Source organism: Chelonia mydas, chromosome 1 (genome assembly GCF_015237465.2).
Source record: "Chelonia mydas isolate rCheMyd1 chromosome 1, rCheMyd1.pri.v2, whole genome shotgun sequence".
NCBI lineage: Eukaryota > Metazoa > Chordata > Testudines > Cheloniidae > Chelonia > Chelonia mydas.
The window spans coordinates 33,718,477-33,735,175 of NC_057849.1; the positions used below are offsets into that span (position 1 = coordinate 33,718,477).

General features: G+C 39.5%; 1 protein-coding gene across 3 annotated transcripts in view; it reads left to right on the forward strand.

The window, feature by feature from the left end:
• DYNC2H1 (dynein cytoplasmic 2 heavy chain 1) overlaps positions 1-16,699 on the forward strand; it is a 384,528-nt gene that overhangs the window by 72,974 nt on the left and 294,855 nt on the right. For 2 of the 3 annotated variants that reach the window (XM_037889977.2, XM_043529618.1), the window contains 6 exons: positions 518-662; positions 2,739-2,841; positions 7,341-7,508; positions 7,617-7,747; positions 9,821-10,069; positions 11,497-11,605. In XM_037889977.2, coding sequence (XP_037745905.1) covers positions 518-662; positions 2,739-2,841; positions 7,341-7,508; positions 7,617-7,747; positions 9,821-10,069; positions 11,497-11,605 — 905 coding nt within the window. The remainder of the gene's footprint in view (positions 1-517; positions 663-2,738; positions 2,842-7,340; positions 7,509-7,616; positions 7,748-9,820; positions 10,070-11,496; positions 11,606-16,699) is intronic. The other variant, XM_043529611.1, reaches the window with a different exon arrangement.

Genomic DNA, 16,699 nt, shown 5'->3' on the forward strand with positions numbered 1-16,699 from the left:
TGCCTGTCCTCCTTGATGTGAGACTTTTGAAAACAAGGAATGTGATTGTGTCTGGCAAGTCAAGCCTCTAATCTTTCCTAATAATGTAGAATCTTCACATAGTATCATTGTTGCTACCTCTCAGTGTTTAAAACCAGTTAAAGAGCAATATATAATTATTTTAATTCACCTTGTTGTGCCGAAGTATCTGAAATAAGTTTTCAAGTAGAATTACTTTGCTTCTAGTAGGTTACAGCTTTACAGCCTTATTTTAAAGTGCTGGTTGGTTAGTGGATTAAATACTTTGTGAGGAAGGGTTTATAAGTTGGAAGATATTTAAAGATACACATGGAAAGTCTTTGAGGGTTGCATATTCAGATAAAACCAAAATGCATTTAAGTTACAGCTGGACTCTAAGGCTCTATTTTATTGAAGGTTCAGAGTAAATTATAGTTATAAATCTAAAACCATTTTTGGTATGGAAATTAAGAATGTTGGTACATCACAATTTCCTTGGACTCTATTTTTTTCCCTCTAGCTATCCAGAAAGAGACCAACTGCAAACAATTTATAGCGCATATTTAGAGCCTGTGCTTCACAAAAACCTAAAGAATCACTCTGTTTGGGGTTCCTTACCAAAAATACATCAGCTGGCAGGATCAATGGTTCAAGTATATGAGCAGGTATAGTGCTTTGATTTCTTTTTTGGGAAATGGAGGTGAAAAACTGAGAAGCAGCCATGTCTTTTAATCTCTGACTTTAGACAGTAACAATAGATTATACAATGTTTTACCATATTTAAAATCTAAATGCAAGTTATTTTTTATGTTGATCTCAGAATTAAAGTGAAGGGTATATGCATGTGGTTATGGACATGAAAGGACGGTCCAGTGGTTAGGGCCCTAATCTAGGATTTGTGAGACTTGGGTTCAATTCCCTGCTGCACCACAAACTTCCTGTGTGTGCTTGGACAAGTAATTTATGGACTCAAAGACTTTAAGGCCAGAAGGGACCATCATGATCATCTGGTCTAACCTCCTGCACATTGCAGGCCACGGAACCTCATCAACCCACTTCTATAATAGAACCATAACCTCTGGCTGTGTTACTGAAGTCCTCAAATCAGGATTTAAAGATTTCAAGTTCTGGAGAATATACTGTTTACACTAGTAAATGGTGGATTCAGCCTCCATACCCCATCTGTAAAATGAGGATAACTCTACTTCACACTGAAGATCACAAGTTGCTCAGATACTATACTTTTGTATGATGATGGGGGCCATACATAGGACTAAGTATTCCAAATAGTGTGCATATAAAACATGACATTGAGACACACAAATACATTTTTAACTTCCCACTCAAAATTTTAGGGTCCTAGCCAAGAATATAATCACGTTAAGCATTTAAACATAGCCTCACTGGATTTAGTAGGACTAATTACACGGATTGGGACCCAGGTGCTTAACACACGTGGAGGTAGAATGGTCACATCCTTAAAAACAGATGGAGCATGGGCACAGCCTCCAACTAGTCACATAATTCAAATCTTCAAAGAAATGTGTGCAAGTGTCATTCTGGTCAGGCAAGGTTAATAGATGTTTGAAAATCTTGATTAAGGAAACTTAGGTTAGTCAAAAGTTTTCCATTAGTGGAAGGCTGAATCTTTATGATGATAAAAGGTTGTGGTGGAGGTAGAGCCAAGTTTGCAGAATTTAATAACTAGGCCATTTCTCACCATGCAGAGAATTGTATTACATATAAACCATTTCAGACCTCAATTGGCAGGTTTAATAGAACAGACATACTAAAGAAACACTACCTGTGTATTGAATAGTAACAACATTTCTATCCTTTGAGACTCTACACATTTTGAACATCAATAGCTTACATATAATAGTCTAAGGAGAATCAGATCAAAATATTTGTTATCCTTTTGGTAAACACCTGCAGTCTCATGCCTTGCATGCTTTTCATATGGCCTATTCTTTATCTGTATATTTTATGAGATATTAGTATAAATCTGTGTAGATAATTGTCTCATCCTCAAAGAGAGGTATGCAGTTACTCCATGAGTTAAATATCGTGTGTTTTCAGATATCAATAAATAGTTAATATTTCCATTATCAGTCAGCCAAATTATGATATGCATTGTTGTTAATTTATTTTATTCATTATACCTTACATTTGTAAAGCATCTTCTATCCAGAAATACACCTTGGCCCTAGACAAATCATGTAGCATACATAAGCAACACTACACAAATACAGTCGTATTTAATACATGTGATTTGTCTGATCACAGGTTCTTTGAAAGCATGTGTTGTATACATATCAAATGTGTTTGGGATGTCCTCCTAACCTTGCACAGGCCTTTCACCCTCTTGGTCTATCCAAGAATTTGGACAAAATTCTTCTCCTGGTGCCAAACTAAAAAATCAACCCAACTATAGATGTTTTAGACTGGTAGAGAGATTGCTCCGATGAAAGAAATAGGGAACTAATTTTTCCAACATAACCTTTTTCTCAGAAATATTATAGAATAAATATTTTAGAAATGAGATATTTTGCTTTTTTGGTCTGAAAGCAAAATGTAAACAATCCAAGATGTGTATTTTTCAGATGAATTAACAAAATGTATAAACCTGTACACGTGAAGAAAATGTAATTGGTGAAAGCACAGAAAATTGTTGAACTAAATTGTCAAGAAATCTTTGAAATTAAAATATAAATTGTGTTGTGAATAACTTATGTTTTCAGGTACGAGCAAAATTCACAGTTGATGATCATAGTCATTACCTCTTTACACCATACATTCTTACTCAGTGGGTTCTTGGCTTATTCCGATATGATTTAACAGGAGGTGAGTTACCCTGATTAGTTCCAAAAGAGAAAACATTTTTAGAATACCCAAATATTTTGTGATGTGTTTCTTATTATTGACCTATCCTGCAAACTCTCCACATGCTAAACCCCATTGAAATCTGGAAAGTTTGCAGAATTGGCTCTAAGGTCAGTTGAAAACCAAAAGTTCCATTCCATGAAAAGTTATGTTGTTATTTTTAATTTTGAAAAATAGTGTGAGATTTTTAAAATATAGGTGGGAACTATCCTGAGTTTAAAAAAGATAAATACGCCTGGGCTGTTCACTTCAGTCATTTTGATTATGAAATCTGTGGACTCCACTTTCTGCAGTTGATCTGGTTTTTGGTGAGGATGTCTGATGTATTCTGCATTCACAGGGTATATCTACACTGCGAAGTAAGCACAGAGTTAGTAGAACTCGAGTTAGCAGACCCCAGGTTTGTTAATGTAGGGCTTGAGTGGCTACACTTATTTGTAACCCCAGGTTAGGAATTTTTGAATCTTGGGTTCCAACCTGGGGCTCCAGCATCTACACTGCATTATGTGGGCCCAAGTTCAACAACCCATATCCCAGACTTCCTAGTGCCCTCCCCAAATGTGGCTGCTGGAGCCCTTTGTTTATGGTGCAGCGTGGAAAAACTTAACTGTCCACCAACCTTGACTGTCCAGAGGACAAAGAAAGTTGGCCTATAGAATTGTGGAGTACTTTTGGTGGGCTCCCGAGCATGAGTCCAGTGGGACTGCATCTATACTGTAAAAGCAATAGGGCTTGATATCTGGGTCCCAGCTTGACTCAGGCTTGAACCTTCCATCTCAGTGAAGTCCTGGGATCTGGGTCCAAGCTCTGGGCTAGAGTGATTTGCGTGTAGGTGACAGGGGGGTTAGGTTTGAGCCTGAGTTCGAACCTTGGGCTTATCTTGCAGTGTAAACATACAGCAGCCTGCCATGAATGACTTTAGTTGTATCAGTTGCTTAAAGTGTGTGTGGGGGTGTAGCAGCATTGCCACTACTGAGGAGCATTATCCATATTCTGCTTAACAAAGGAAGGGTGTGACCAATCCTTCTCATGATGCTGAAGTGCTTTCTAATGACCACGTATTCTCAAACTTTTCCTTCTCCTTAAACTTTTCCTTTTCCTGATAAGCTGAAGGGAATTTAGTTTTAGGTACTCTTGGAAACTGACAGCTTAGGCTGGTTTCCAGTCTAACTTTTATCTTTCCTTTGGAGTTGATATTTTACTGGGTCATGAATAATCTTATAATAATCATATTGTATTAGTTTTGTGCTAATAATTGTGAACTTTTATGGGATCATTTACAGACCCACTCCTGTGTTTTTTACTTTGACTGCCTGAAAAGTGCCAGTTAGGTTTTAAATTGACATTAGTGGAGATGTAGTTGATGGCTAAATTTGAGACATGCTTTGGTAGCGTTGAACTGATAAGCATCTGTACTTACACTTGACTCATTGGGTTGGATCCTCAGGTGGTGTAAATCAGCATAGCTTCACTTAAATCAATGAAAATACACTGACTTACACCAAGTGGGGATTTATCCCTGTTTAAGGATTCCACTATTATATCTGAAGTTGGTGGATGAGTGTGCTTTTTCTGTGATGAGCGATGTGGTGAGTAATTTGTTCCACCTGAAACCCATCTCATCTTGTCTCTTCTCCACTCGTAAGGAGCATGTTAAAGCTTTATTTTTCCCAGAGGTAACCACTATCTGTTCTTGGATTTATTTTTTGCCTTGGCTTTGGACTTATTTATTGTAACTTCAGAAAGGGGAACTACAGAAAAATGAGGAAGCTAGTTGAACAGAAATTAAAAGGTACGGTCACAAAAGTGAAATGCATGCAAGCTGCATGGAAACTTTTAAAAAACACCATAATAGAGGCTCAAATTAAATGTATACCCCAAATTAAAAAACATAGCAGAGGACCAAATCGGGCCACCATGGCTAAACAACAAAGTAAAAGTAGTGGTTAGAGGCAAAAAGGTGTCCTTTAAAAATTGGACGTTAAACCCTACTGAGGAAAATAGGAAGAAGCATATATAGTAGCAAGTCAAGTGTAAAAGTATAATTAGACAGGCCAAAAAAGAATTTGAAGAGCAACGAGCCAAAGGCTAAAAAACTAAGAGCCCCCCCGCAAAAAAAAATATTTTAAAGTACATCAGAAGCAGGAAGCTTACCAAACAGCCAGTGGACCACTGGATGATTGAGGTGCTAAAGGAGCACTCGAGGAAGATAAGGCTTTGCAGAGACGCTAAATGAATTCTTATGCATTGGTCTTCACTGCTGAGGATGTGAGGGAGATACCCATACCTGAGCTATTCTTTCTAGGTGACAAATCTGAGGAACTTACCCAACTTGAGTGGTCAGTAGAGGAGATTTTGGAACAAACTGATAAATTAAATAGTAATAAGTCACCAGGACCAGATGGTATTCACCCAAGAGTTCTGAAGGAATTCAGATTTTAAATTGCGGAACTACTACTGCGGTATATAACCTATCCTTTAAATCCACTTCTGTACCAGATGACTGGAGGATAGCTAATGTGACACCAATTTTAAAAAGGCTCCAGAGGTGATCCTGACAATTACAGGCTGGGAAGCCTAACTTCAGTGCCAGGCAAATTGGTTGAAACTGTAGTAAAGAACAAAATTATCTGACACAACAGATGAACAAAGTTTGTTGGGAAAGGCTCAATACGGCTTTACTAAAGGGAAATCATGCCTCACCAATCTATTAGAAAGGTGATCCAGTGAATATAGTGTACTTGACTTTCAGAAAGCCTTTGCAGGGTCCCTCACCAAAAACTCTTAAGCAAGGTAAGGAATCATGAGGTAAGAGGGAAGGTCCTCTCGTGGATCAGTAACTGGTTAAAAGACAGGAAACAAAGGAAAGGAATAAATGGTAATTTTTCAGAATGGAGAGAGGTAAATAGGGATCTATAGTGGGACCAGTGCTGTGTAACATTTTCATAAATGATCTGAAAAAAGGGGTAAAATTGAGTTGGCAAAATTTGCAGATGGTACAAAATTACTCAAGATAGTTGAGTCCAAAGCAGACTGCAAAGAGTTAAAAAAGGATCTCACTAGGCTGGGTGACTGGGCAACAAAATGGCACATAAAATTCAATGTTGATAGATGCAAACTGGAAAATATAATCCCAACTATATGTACAAAATGATGGGATCTAAATTAGCTGTTAATACTCAAGAAAGAGATCTTGGAGTCACTGTGGATAGTTCTCTGAAAACATGCGCTCAGTGTGCAGTGGCAGATAAAAAAGCCAACAGTGTTAGGAACCATTAGGAAAGGGATAGAGAATAAGACAGAAACTATCATCATGCCACTACGTAAATCCATGTTACGCCCACACCTTGAATACTGCATGCAGTTCTGGTCATCCCATCTCAAAAAAGATATATTAGAATGGGAAAAGGTACGGAGAAGGACAACAAAAATGATTAAGAGTATGGAACATCTTTCATATAGGGAGAGATTAAAAAGACTGGTACTTTTTATCTTAGAAAAGAGATGACTAAGAGGGAATATGATAGAGGTCTAAAAAATTATGAATGGTGTAGAGAAAGTGAATAGGGAAGTGTTATGTTCTCCTTTGCATAACACAAAACCAGGGGACACCCAATGAAATTAATAGGGAGCAGATTTAAAACAAACAAAAGGAAGTACTTTTTCACACAATGCACAGCCAACCTGTGGAACTTGTTACCAGGGGATGTTGTGAAGGCCAAAAGAATAATGGGATTCAAAAATAATTAGATAAGTTCCTGGAGGATAGGTCCATCAATGGCTATTAGCTTAGATGGTCGGGGATGCAACCCCATGCTCTGGGTGTCCTTAGCCTCCAATTGCCAGAAGCTGGGAGTGGATGATGGGATGGATCACTCAATGACTGCCTCTTCTGTTCATTCCCTCTGAAGCATCTGGCATGGGCCACTGTCGGAAGGCAAGATACTGGGTTAGATGAACCATTGATCTGATCCAGTATAGCCATTCTTATGTTCTTGATGTGTTCTTTATTACCAGTCCCTTTCTGTTCCCCTTTTAAAACTGGATACCCAGTTTTTTAAATAGGATTATATTTTAAGAGCGTAGTATTTTATTATTTTTATTACAGTATATTTGTTTTTATTCTGTGTTCAGCATCTTGAGCACACTGAACAATTATTAAACAATAGTGTACTTTGCAGAAAACTTGTTTTTAAAGTATGTATTTCTCTATGTGCTTGTATAATTTTATCTTGTCTGTACCCATAAGATTTAAAAAATTATTTGATAATGCTTGTTTTTTCTTTTATTTCTTCCCTCTTGATGTGTTCGTGCTGGTATGTAATCTGATTTACTCTTTTTCAATTTGACTGTATTTTGAAATGCAAAATTTCAAATCTTTGAAATTGTATTCTTTCTTTCTATCTATCCTTTGTGGGGTCATCAGCACACATACACATATATATATATATACTTTGCAGGGTCATCAACACACACACTAGATTACGTTTTGGAAATTGTTGCTTATGAAGCCCGTCGCCTCTTCCGTGACAAGATTGTTGGTGCTAAAGAACTCCTCATATTTGATAATATTTTAATGAAAGTGTTTCAAGGGGACTGGGGTTCAGACATCCTGGAGAATATGGCAGGTAATAACACATAAAATGTATTAAATAAGATTTGTTGAAATACCTGATAATATGCTTTAACACTTGAGAATGTAGACTCCTATCACAGTTATGTTTATATTTTCACAGATAGCTTCTATGTAACATGGGGAGCTCGTCATGAGGTGGGAGCATTCAGAGCACCAGAGCAGGCATTACCACCTCATGGGAAGCCACTTGGCAAATTAACTTCAGAAGACCTAAAAGATGTTATCAAAAAGGTGCGTCAAGAATAAGGAGTAATAACAAAAGAAAATACTTTCAAAAGTCTATAGTTATGTTTGTACATTGTTTAAAGTAACCAGAACTGTGTTGTCAGACATTTTTCTTTTGGTTAGAATAATACACGTAATTTGTATTCTAAAAGGGAGATACAGTTATTTTAGAAACAGAAGTTGGCATGCTTTTAAGCAATAAAGGACAAATCCAGAACCTGTGGAGAAAGGGGCACTGTGCTGGCTCTGAATTGGTCTGACTGATTTTGGGGATAGTCAGGCCATAGTGGAAGGAAGCATGGCAGGGTTCCATGCTTACTTGAGTAGTAGGGCCTGGAGATGGGAAACTCATGTAAATCAACTCCCCACAATTCCAAGTAGTCCTCAGTAGCTCTTTCTCCGTTACTCTGCCCATGTGGGGCACATGGAGGATAGTGGGTAGGGACAAGGTTTGGTGGCCTTAGAACTCTGGGAGTTTCTTTGTCATGTGTGTAGTGCTCCATGACTGCACAGCAATGCTGAATTTCAAAGCTGTGGCCAGCTCAGTACTGTGAAGTATGATAAGGCCAGAATTTAGTCCTAAAACCTGAGGTCAGATTGCGTTGGGTAGGTGACCACTCTAGCTGTTGTAATGTATAGGAGCCTAAAGGCTGTTCTAAGTTGTTCCATTGGCCAATTTGGTCCCTGGTCAGGGCCAAAGATCAGATGATGGAGATAAGGGAGAAAATCTGTGACCTGTTCTGTTTAATATCTTCATCAATGATTTAGATAATGGCATAGACAGTACACTTATAAAGTTTGCAGATGATACCAAGCTGGGAGGGGTTGCAGGTGCTTTGGAGGACACGATTAAAATTCAAAATGATCTGGACAAATTGGAGTAATGGTCTGAAATAAATAGGATGAAATTCAATAAGGACAAATGCAAAGTACTCCGCTCAGGAAGGGAAAATCAGTTGCACACATACAAAATGTGAAATGACTGTCTAGGAAGGAGTACTGCGGAAAGGGATCTGGGGGTCATAGCGGACCACAAGCTAAATATGAGTCAACAGTGTAACGCTGTTGCAAAAAAAAGCGAATATCATTCTGGGATGTATTAGCAGAAGTGTTGTAAGTAAGGCACGAGAAGTAATTCTTCTGCTCTACTCCGTGCTGATTAGGCCTCAGCTGGAGTATTGTGTCCAGTTCTGGGGCCACATTTCAGGAAGGACGTGAACAAATTGGAGAAAGTCCAGAGAAGAGTGACAAAAATGATTACAGGTCTAGAAAACATGACCTATGAGGGAAGCTTGAAAAAACTGGGTTTGTTTAGTCTGGAAAAGAGAAGTCTGAGGGGGGACAAGATAACAGTTTTCAAGTACGTAAAAGGTTGTTATAAGGAGGAGGGAGAAAAATTGTTTTTCTTAACCTCTAAGGATAGGACAAGAAGCAATGGGCTTAAATTACAGCAAGGGCGGTTTAGGTTGGACATTAGGAAAAACTCCCTAACTGTCAGGGTGGTTAAGCACTGGAAAAAATTGCCTAGGGAGGTTGTGGAACCTCCATCATTGGAGCTTTTTAAGAGCAGGTTAGACAAACACCTGTCAGGGATGGTCTAGATAATACTTAGTTCTGCTATGAGTGCAGGGGACTGGACTAGATGACCTCTCAAGATCCCCTCCAGTCCTATGATTCTATGTCTAAAAAAAGGTGGCTTTGAGCACAGTTTGGCTGGACCTGTCGCTTTGGCCTATTATGTATTTTAAATTCTTCCCTTGGTATGTTCTTTTGTTTGTGTTTCAATATATTTTAGTCTGTAAGCATTACTCCAGGGTATACCATATTTGGGTCTGTGCTTGGGTTTAAGTGACTTCTTTATTAGGACTCTGAAGTCTGTCCACTGCTGGAACAGGGACAGCAAGGTAGCAAAATTCTACTGCATTAAATAGTTCAGTTTGTAGAGAACATCAGTGTCATCTCTTAAGTTTTCTGACCCTCAGTTTCTTAACTTTTTAAAATGTTGGACATTATTGCATTCTATAGTTACACTTGCATTTATCATTAACACAAATATTAATTTATCTCATTTTTATATAGGGTATCATTCATTATGGACGAGATAACAAGGAGATAGAGATTTTACTTTTCCAAGAAGTTCTTGATTATGTGTCCAGGATAGACAGAGTGCTGAGTTTTCCTGGAGGATCACTTCTTTTAGCAGGACGTAGTGGTGTGGGTCGTCGGACAGTTACCTCTTTAGTTAGTCACATGCATGGATCTATTCTGATTACTCCCAAGATTTCCAGAGGTTATGAACTGAAGCAGTTCAAAAATGATCTTAAACAGGTGTGTCACTCACAGTCTTCTATTTTACAGTTATTTAAATTAAGTTTGTGTGGGAAAAAAATTGAATAGTTAAGGGAACTTTAAAAGACACAAAATAAAAATGTTTCCTGCAGGTCTGACTTTCAGAAGAGTTGAGCACCCATTTAGGAACTTAAATGAAGTAGTCAAATTTTCAAAAGAGCTCAGCAGTCAGTAGTTCCTGTTGTTCTCAGGGAGAGCAGCAAGGTCCTCAGCTTTTTTGAAAATCTGGCCCCAGTTGTGATGCTAATCACATTATAAAATCTTTCCTTATGAATTTTATTTTTGACAGTTATATATATTATTAGTATCAGTGCCTCATTGTATGAGGGCTTGCCTTCACTACAGGGGTAAGTCGACCTAAGTTATACTACTCCAGCTACGGGAATAACGTAGCTGGAGTCAACATAGCTTAGGTAGATTTGTGGTGTCTTCATTGTGCTGCGTCGATAGGAGACACTCTCTCTGTTTGACTTACCTTACTCTTCTCTGGGAAGTGGAGTACCAGAGTCGACCAGAGAGTGCTCTGTCATTGATTTAGCGGGTTTTCACTAGACCTGCTAAATCAACACCCGCAGCAGCAGCGTTGAGCACCCTGCCCCCGGCAGTGAAGACAAGTCCTTAGGCACTGTAAAGACACAGATACAGTCTTCTGCTCAGGTCCAGATCTTGCAAGCTGTTCTGTGTGTATGGACACCTGCACTTACATAGAGCCACACTGATTTCTTTAGGGTTCTCTTCAAGTGCAGGGGTCTGCTTCTACAGAGTAATTTGTAGGATCAGAATCTGATTTGAAAGTTTTTTCTCAAGAATCACATCCCCCGTTTCTGAAAATATATATTTAAAATTCTGTTCCATCTTTTTGTTTTTATTAGCATGTGAATTTGTAGGTTTGTTTGAGGGTATTCTGTTTTAGTATGGACCATGTGAGCTCAGTACAATATGCTTTATCAAGCAAAAATCTAGTGATTTACAAAGATATACACATTAAATTAAAACAGACAACAAAACTTTTAGGGTCAAAATTCCCAAAGTGGCCTCCAAAATTGCACAAGAAAACTCCATGATGTCGTGCACACAACAAAGGGAGCACCAACTGCATCATTTTGTGGGTACAGTTTGAGGTCATATTTGGAAAAATTGGTCCTTAATGTCATGTAAGCATCAAAGTATTTATGTTAATTATTTTCTAATTAGAAATCAGTTCTTCCATGTAGACTGTTCCTTATCTTTATATTTGACAAATGATCAAAATCAAAATCTGTTGAGAATATACAAATGTAGTAATACAGAACGTGTGTGTGGGGGAATAGATAAATATATAAAATAAATTTAAGGATTTATTATTCTATTATAAAAGAATGTACACATTCTGTTCAATTAGATTAAAATTACTTCCCTACTATTAGGTGATGCAGCTTGCTGGTATCGAAGCACAGCAGGTTGTATTGCTGCTCGAAGACTATCAGTTTGTCCACTCCACATTCCTTGAGATGGTCAACAGTCTATTGTCATCAGGTGAGATGAGTACAAAAAGCTTAAGGTTCCCCATGACCCTCCCTTAATTCAGTGCACAGGGTGGGCATACAATAAGGCAGAATTGACATTGCATTGGCAACCATATAACTGCCATTTCCTGATTTTGCAACCTAAATAACTTTCTTTTAAAGAAGTTTTTGTAGGTATAAATATCCTATATTATGTTTTCTGCTGCAGTGTTTCTTTCCTAATTCATCACAAATGGATAATGTCTCTTACTTACGGAATTCAGAAACAGTCCATTGTTGCTGGGGGCTCCAGGACTAAGCCCCACCTTTGGACACAAACCACCAGAATCTCTGCCTCTAGGGGAAACAAATTACATTTCAGCTTCTCCTGACCACTTTGTTTTATTCATTTTCATGTAGCAGCAACTTCATTTCAATATCTAGCTTTGCTCTCCTGAGCTGAGGAATCACTGGAGCACTGAGGAACTAACATCTCGAGCACTTTTCAACTGAGCTCTCTCTGCCCCTCACCACAGCAGCAGAGAAGCCCTCCAAGCATAAAGCCAAGTCCAAGAGATGCTATACACAGCTTTTCTGAAGCCTTCTACCACAAGCCACTGTTCCTTGCTCTGGCAGGGCATTGGGCTCTCATTTGGCAACACATATGGTGAGCCTTATCTCCCTTCCCAAAGCCATTACTTCATTGTAGAAAAGCTTAACCAGGGGCATGATGATTCCCAAGGATAGAGGATCCCTTCACAGCCTATTCAGGAGTAAGTTTTGCAAAGTCCAGAGGCTTGAGATTCTAATAAGAGAAAAGCAAACATCCCATTTGTAAGGAAGTAATTTGAATTGTTAATGTGTAAGTGGCATAAAAAAACTGGGTTTAAACCCTTTCTCCTTTTCCTTCCCACTCTGAGGGAGTGTTTGCTGGGACTTTTATCCTATGCAGAAGCTGTCTCTCAGTGCTATGTGTGACGCTTACTACCTTTACCACACCCTGCAGCATATCTGGGCAAACACCGAGAAGCCGGTTATTTCTCAGTCCCCTCTGTGTGAGACAGTTTTCACAGTGGGGTGTTCTTTGCCTCCATGGCAACTAGAGGGAGACCAGATCTTTGCTCTGTGGATTTAGGGCCATCCCACAGGGAGAACTCTTCAGAATTCTCTGCTTCTAAATGGCATACCTGGCAGACTTCTGATCTCCCTCTGTAGAAGAGCTTTCACAGGGAACTAGGGTTACATTTTTCAAAGCCTTCGTTCCTCTCCCCTGGGCACAGGTCCTCTATTTCCACAGCTTCCAGACTAATCAATAACCACAACGTAGAAAGTACCCACAAGGTTGTTGATACTTTACAGACCTAACAGGCAGAGTTGCGCTGCCTGTTAATGGGGCTTTATTAGATCCTTCCAGAATCCTGCGGCAGACTTCAGCTAGCCTCACACTGATGGCAGAAAGAACTGACAGACGCTATAAGTTCCCCTCTCTGGGTTATGAGTAGTTCTGTTCACATCCCAGCGTAGATGGTGTGTGAATGATCATGCCAGGAATGCTTTCGCACCACACCAAAAGAAAAAGAAGGTAGAAAAACATACTCTGCTTCAAGTCTACAGATGCACATTTTCAACCACCCCAGCCACTTCTATCTAAATATGACTACATCAACTGGGACTCAGTGAGTGAATTTGTGGACAAGGTCCCAGAAGATATGAAGAATGAATTTAAGACTTTCTTGTCTGAAGGGCATCTTGTAGCTAGCTCTAATTTTCAGGTCACTTTGCAGTTAGGGTAAGGGCTATAGTGGTCACCATGGGGAGAGCTTTGTGGCATCAGAACTCTGACGTACCTATGGAAGTTGAACAGACTATTGAGGATCTGCCCTTTGAGGGATGAAATCTTTTTTTGCATAAGAAAGAAGGGCACTGTGTTTCCTCAGCTCCCTGAAGGAAGCAATACAAGCTGCAGCAACAACCATGGCAAAGTTACTATGAGCCTAGATGGCCTAACCCTTCCAAAAAAATCATGTCTCTGTGGAAAAGGCATATCTCTTATGCCTCTTCTAAACAATAGCCATTAGTTTCTAAACAATCCACTTGACTGCCCATTTGTAAGCAACATTCCAGCTATGCTAGACCTACCCTCTTTCCCCCCAATTTCCTTGGAGCTTGGGAGTCCATCATCTCAGATCAGTGGTTCTAAGCACTGTGCAAGTGGGTTATACAATCCAGTTTCAGTCTATACCGTGCCTCCTCTCACCTTCCCCATCCCTTTTCAAGGACTCCTCTCATGAGTTTGCACCTATGCAAGAAGAGCAGGTTCTTCATTTAGAACCTATCAAGAAAGTTCCCCTTCATCCCCAGGAAAAGGGGTTTTATTTTCACTACTTCCTCATTCCCAAAAGAAGGTGGAGGGGGAAGGAGGTCTGAGGCAGAAGTTAAATTTAATCAGAAAGATCAAGTTCTGCATGGTCTCCCTGGCAGCAACCATCCCATCTCTATATCGCAGCAACTGATATCAACTGAATATCTGAGTATCTAGGATGCCTGCATTCATGTGGCAATCCACCTGAACCACAGAAAATATCTGAGATTTCTAGTTGTGGACCACTATTACAAATTCATTGTCCTCCCTTTCAACCTGTCGTCTTCCCCAAAGGTGTTTACCAAATGCATTGCAGTAGTAGTGGCTCACCTCAAGAGGGCCGGCATCCAGTTGTTCCTCTACCTGCATGACTGATTGGTCTGCGGTAGTTCCAGGCATCAAGTGGAGATCGGTATGCAGCAGCTTCACTCCTTATTTGCTCAGTTGGGCCTAGTAATCACAGAATCACAGAAATGTAGGGCTGGAAGGGATCTCGAGAGGTCATCAAGTCCAGCCTCCTGCACTGTGGCAGGACCAAGTAAACCTAGACCATCAGGTGTTAGTCCAACCTATTCTTAAAACCCTCCAATGATGGTGGTTTCACAACCTCCCTTGGAAGCCTATTGCAGAGTTTAACTACCTTTACAAATTAATTAGAAATTTTTTCCTAATATCTAAACTAAATTTCCCTTGCTGCAGATTAAGTCCATTACCTCTTGTCCTACCTTCAGTGGACATAGAGAACAACTGAACATGCAGCTCTTTACATCAACACTTAACAATGGTCATGGAGGGTGAGAGAAACGATCAGGCAGGTACAGCCAATGCCATGGGAGGCTCAGACCAGCTGGAGAGTCCTTGCATTACAGTCTGGTTGGGATTTCCCAAGGGTTTGTCTACATGGTGATTTAGTGGGCCATGGTGTGAAGCGACAGCACACCAGCATGTTGCTCCCTCAGTTGCCTTGTGGACCCTATTAAGTACATCAAAGCACACTAGGAAGGTTTTAGTATGTGGAAGCAGGGTCCTTATTGTGCACTAAGTCACTGTGTAGACAAACCTCAAGACTTTAAAACTGGACATCTCCATGTTTTACTGGTGGCCAGCAGAATTTTCAAAGTGTGATAAAAGTATGTTTTAAGCACCTGCCTGGCATCAATGTCAGGAATGTCAAAATGTTTCAAATCAGTTTTTTTTCTGAATCTTCTATTCCATGAAAAAAATTAGATATTTTCTCTTTCTGTCCCAATTCAGGTCAAAAACAAATTCTTACACTGCAGAGTTTTTCACAGGATGGACATTCCAATAGGGTTCCTGCCCTAACCCTGTTTCACGTTAAACCTGTAAATACCTTTTGTATATTGAGTATTTCTAATGTATCATCTTCTTCTTATCATTATTTGTATTACACTAGCTCCTAGAGGCCACAGCTGAGATCAGGGCCTAGCTATGCCATTCACTGCACACATACATTGTAAAAGACAGTCCTCTGACCCAATGAGTTCACACTCTATGAAGACAAGACATATAGAAGAAGGATTATTATCCCCGTTGTCCAGAGAGAGGCACAGACGGACTACGTGACATAGTCACACAGGGAGTCTATAGCACAGCAAGGACTTGAGCCAGATTTGATACCCACACCTTCGTTTTTACTATGAACACCATATAAGGGAGATGTAATTGTTATCCTGAGCTTGCAAGACTCTTCATGCTTGTTATAAGACCTAATAGTAATGAGGAGAATCTTTTCCCTTTCAGGGTCCCACTTCGTTACCCTAGCAACAGACAGTTTTTCTCCCCAGATAGTGTATTCCTCAAGGAAGGGGAATCAGTCTTCGTTTCCCAATTTGTCCTTCTCCTCAAGGGTCTGATCCAAAGCCAAGGGCCATCACTGGGAGCCTTTCCATTGACCTCCTTGGTCTTCAGAAGAGGTTCTAATAGAAGATCCTAAAATCCCCCAGCTCTGCCAGCACCATTCTAGCTGTTATCATCATCATCACAGCAGCATCAGATGTCTCCACTATCATGTAGGGTCTCTTTATTACTCTCATTCCAGAAGCATATTTCCAACTCTTTATCATCTTTTATTTGTTCCACTCAGTGTTTGAAATCAGAAGATCTGCTTCTTTATTATGATGATTATTTTTAATAAGCTCTTGTGCCCTCTCTGAATGAAGCAGCAAATGCGTAGAAGGGCACGTCAATTTCTATATAGGTTCTAGTTAGATTTAGAGCCTACCTCATTAGCAATAATTAAAAGTTGCCACTTGCCCTCCCAGTAGATCACACTTTAAGTCAGGGATGTTTCTTTAAAAAAAACAACAACTAATCCTACACACCTCAAATTCCTTAAGCAATGAGGCAGTGAGAAGGAAAAGACAGAGGAGCCTTACAGGGAGATGACAGGTTTGTCCTTGGAATTTAACATTTTCAGAAAGGCAAAAAGAGAAGATTTAAAAAAATAATAAGAGTAGGCTAATGGGCTCACTTGTTACAGCATTACCCTGAGATTTAGGAGATTTCCATTCAATAAACAGAGACAAGTCGATTTTCATACCTGTTCAAAGAATCAAGTTCATTAGGGCAATACTTGATTTTTGAACTGCAACTGATTATCAGTCCCAGGACAGAGTTCAGGCTATCCTAGACCTTTGCTACAGTCTACAATCTAACTCCAACTCAAAAGTGAGGTCTTGCTTCAGGCTTGTTAAGATGCATGGTATCCTGCACTTATGTGATTTGATATGCCATGCTTTGCCT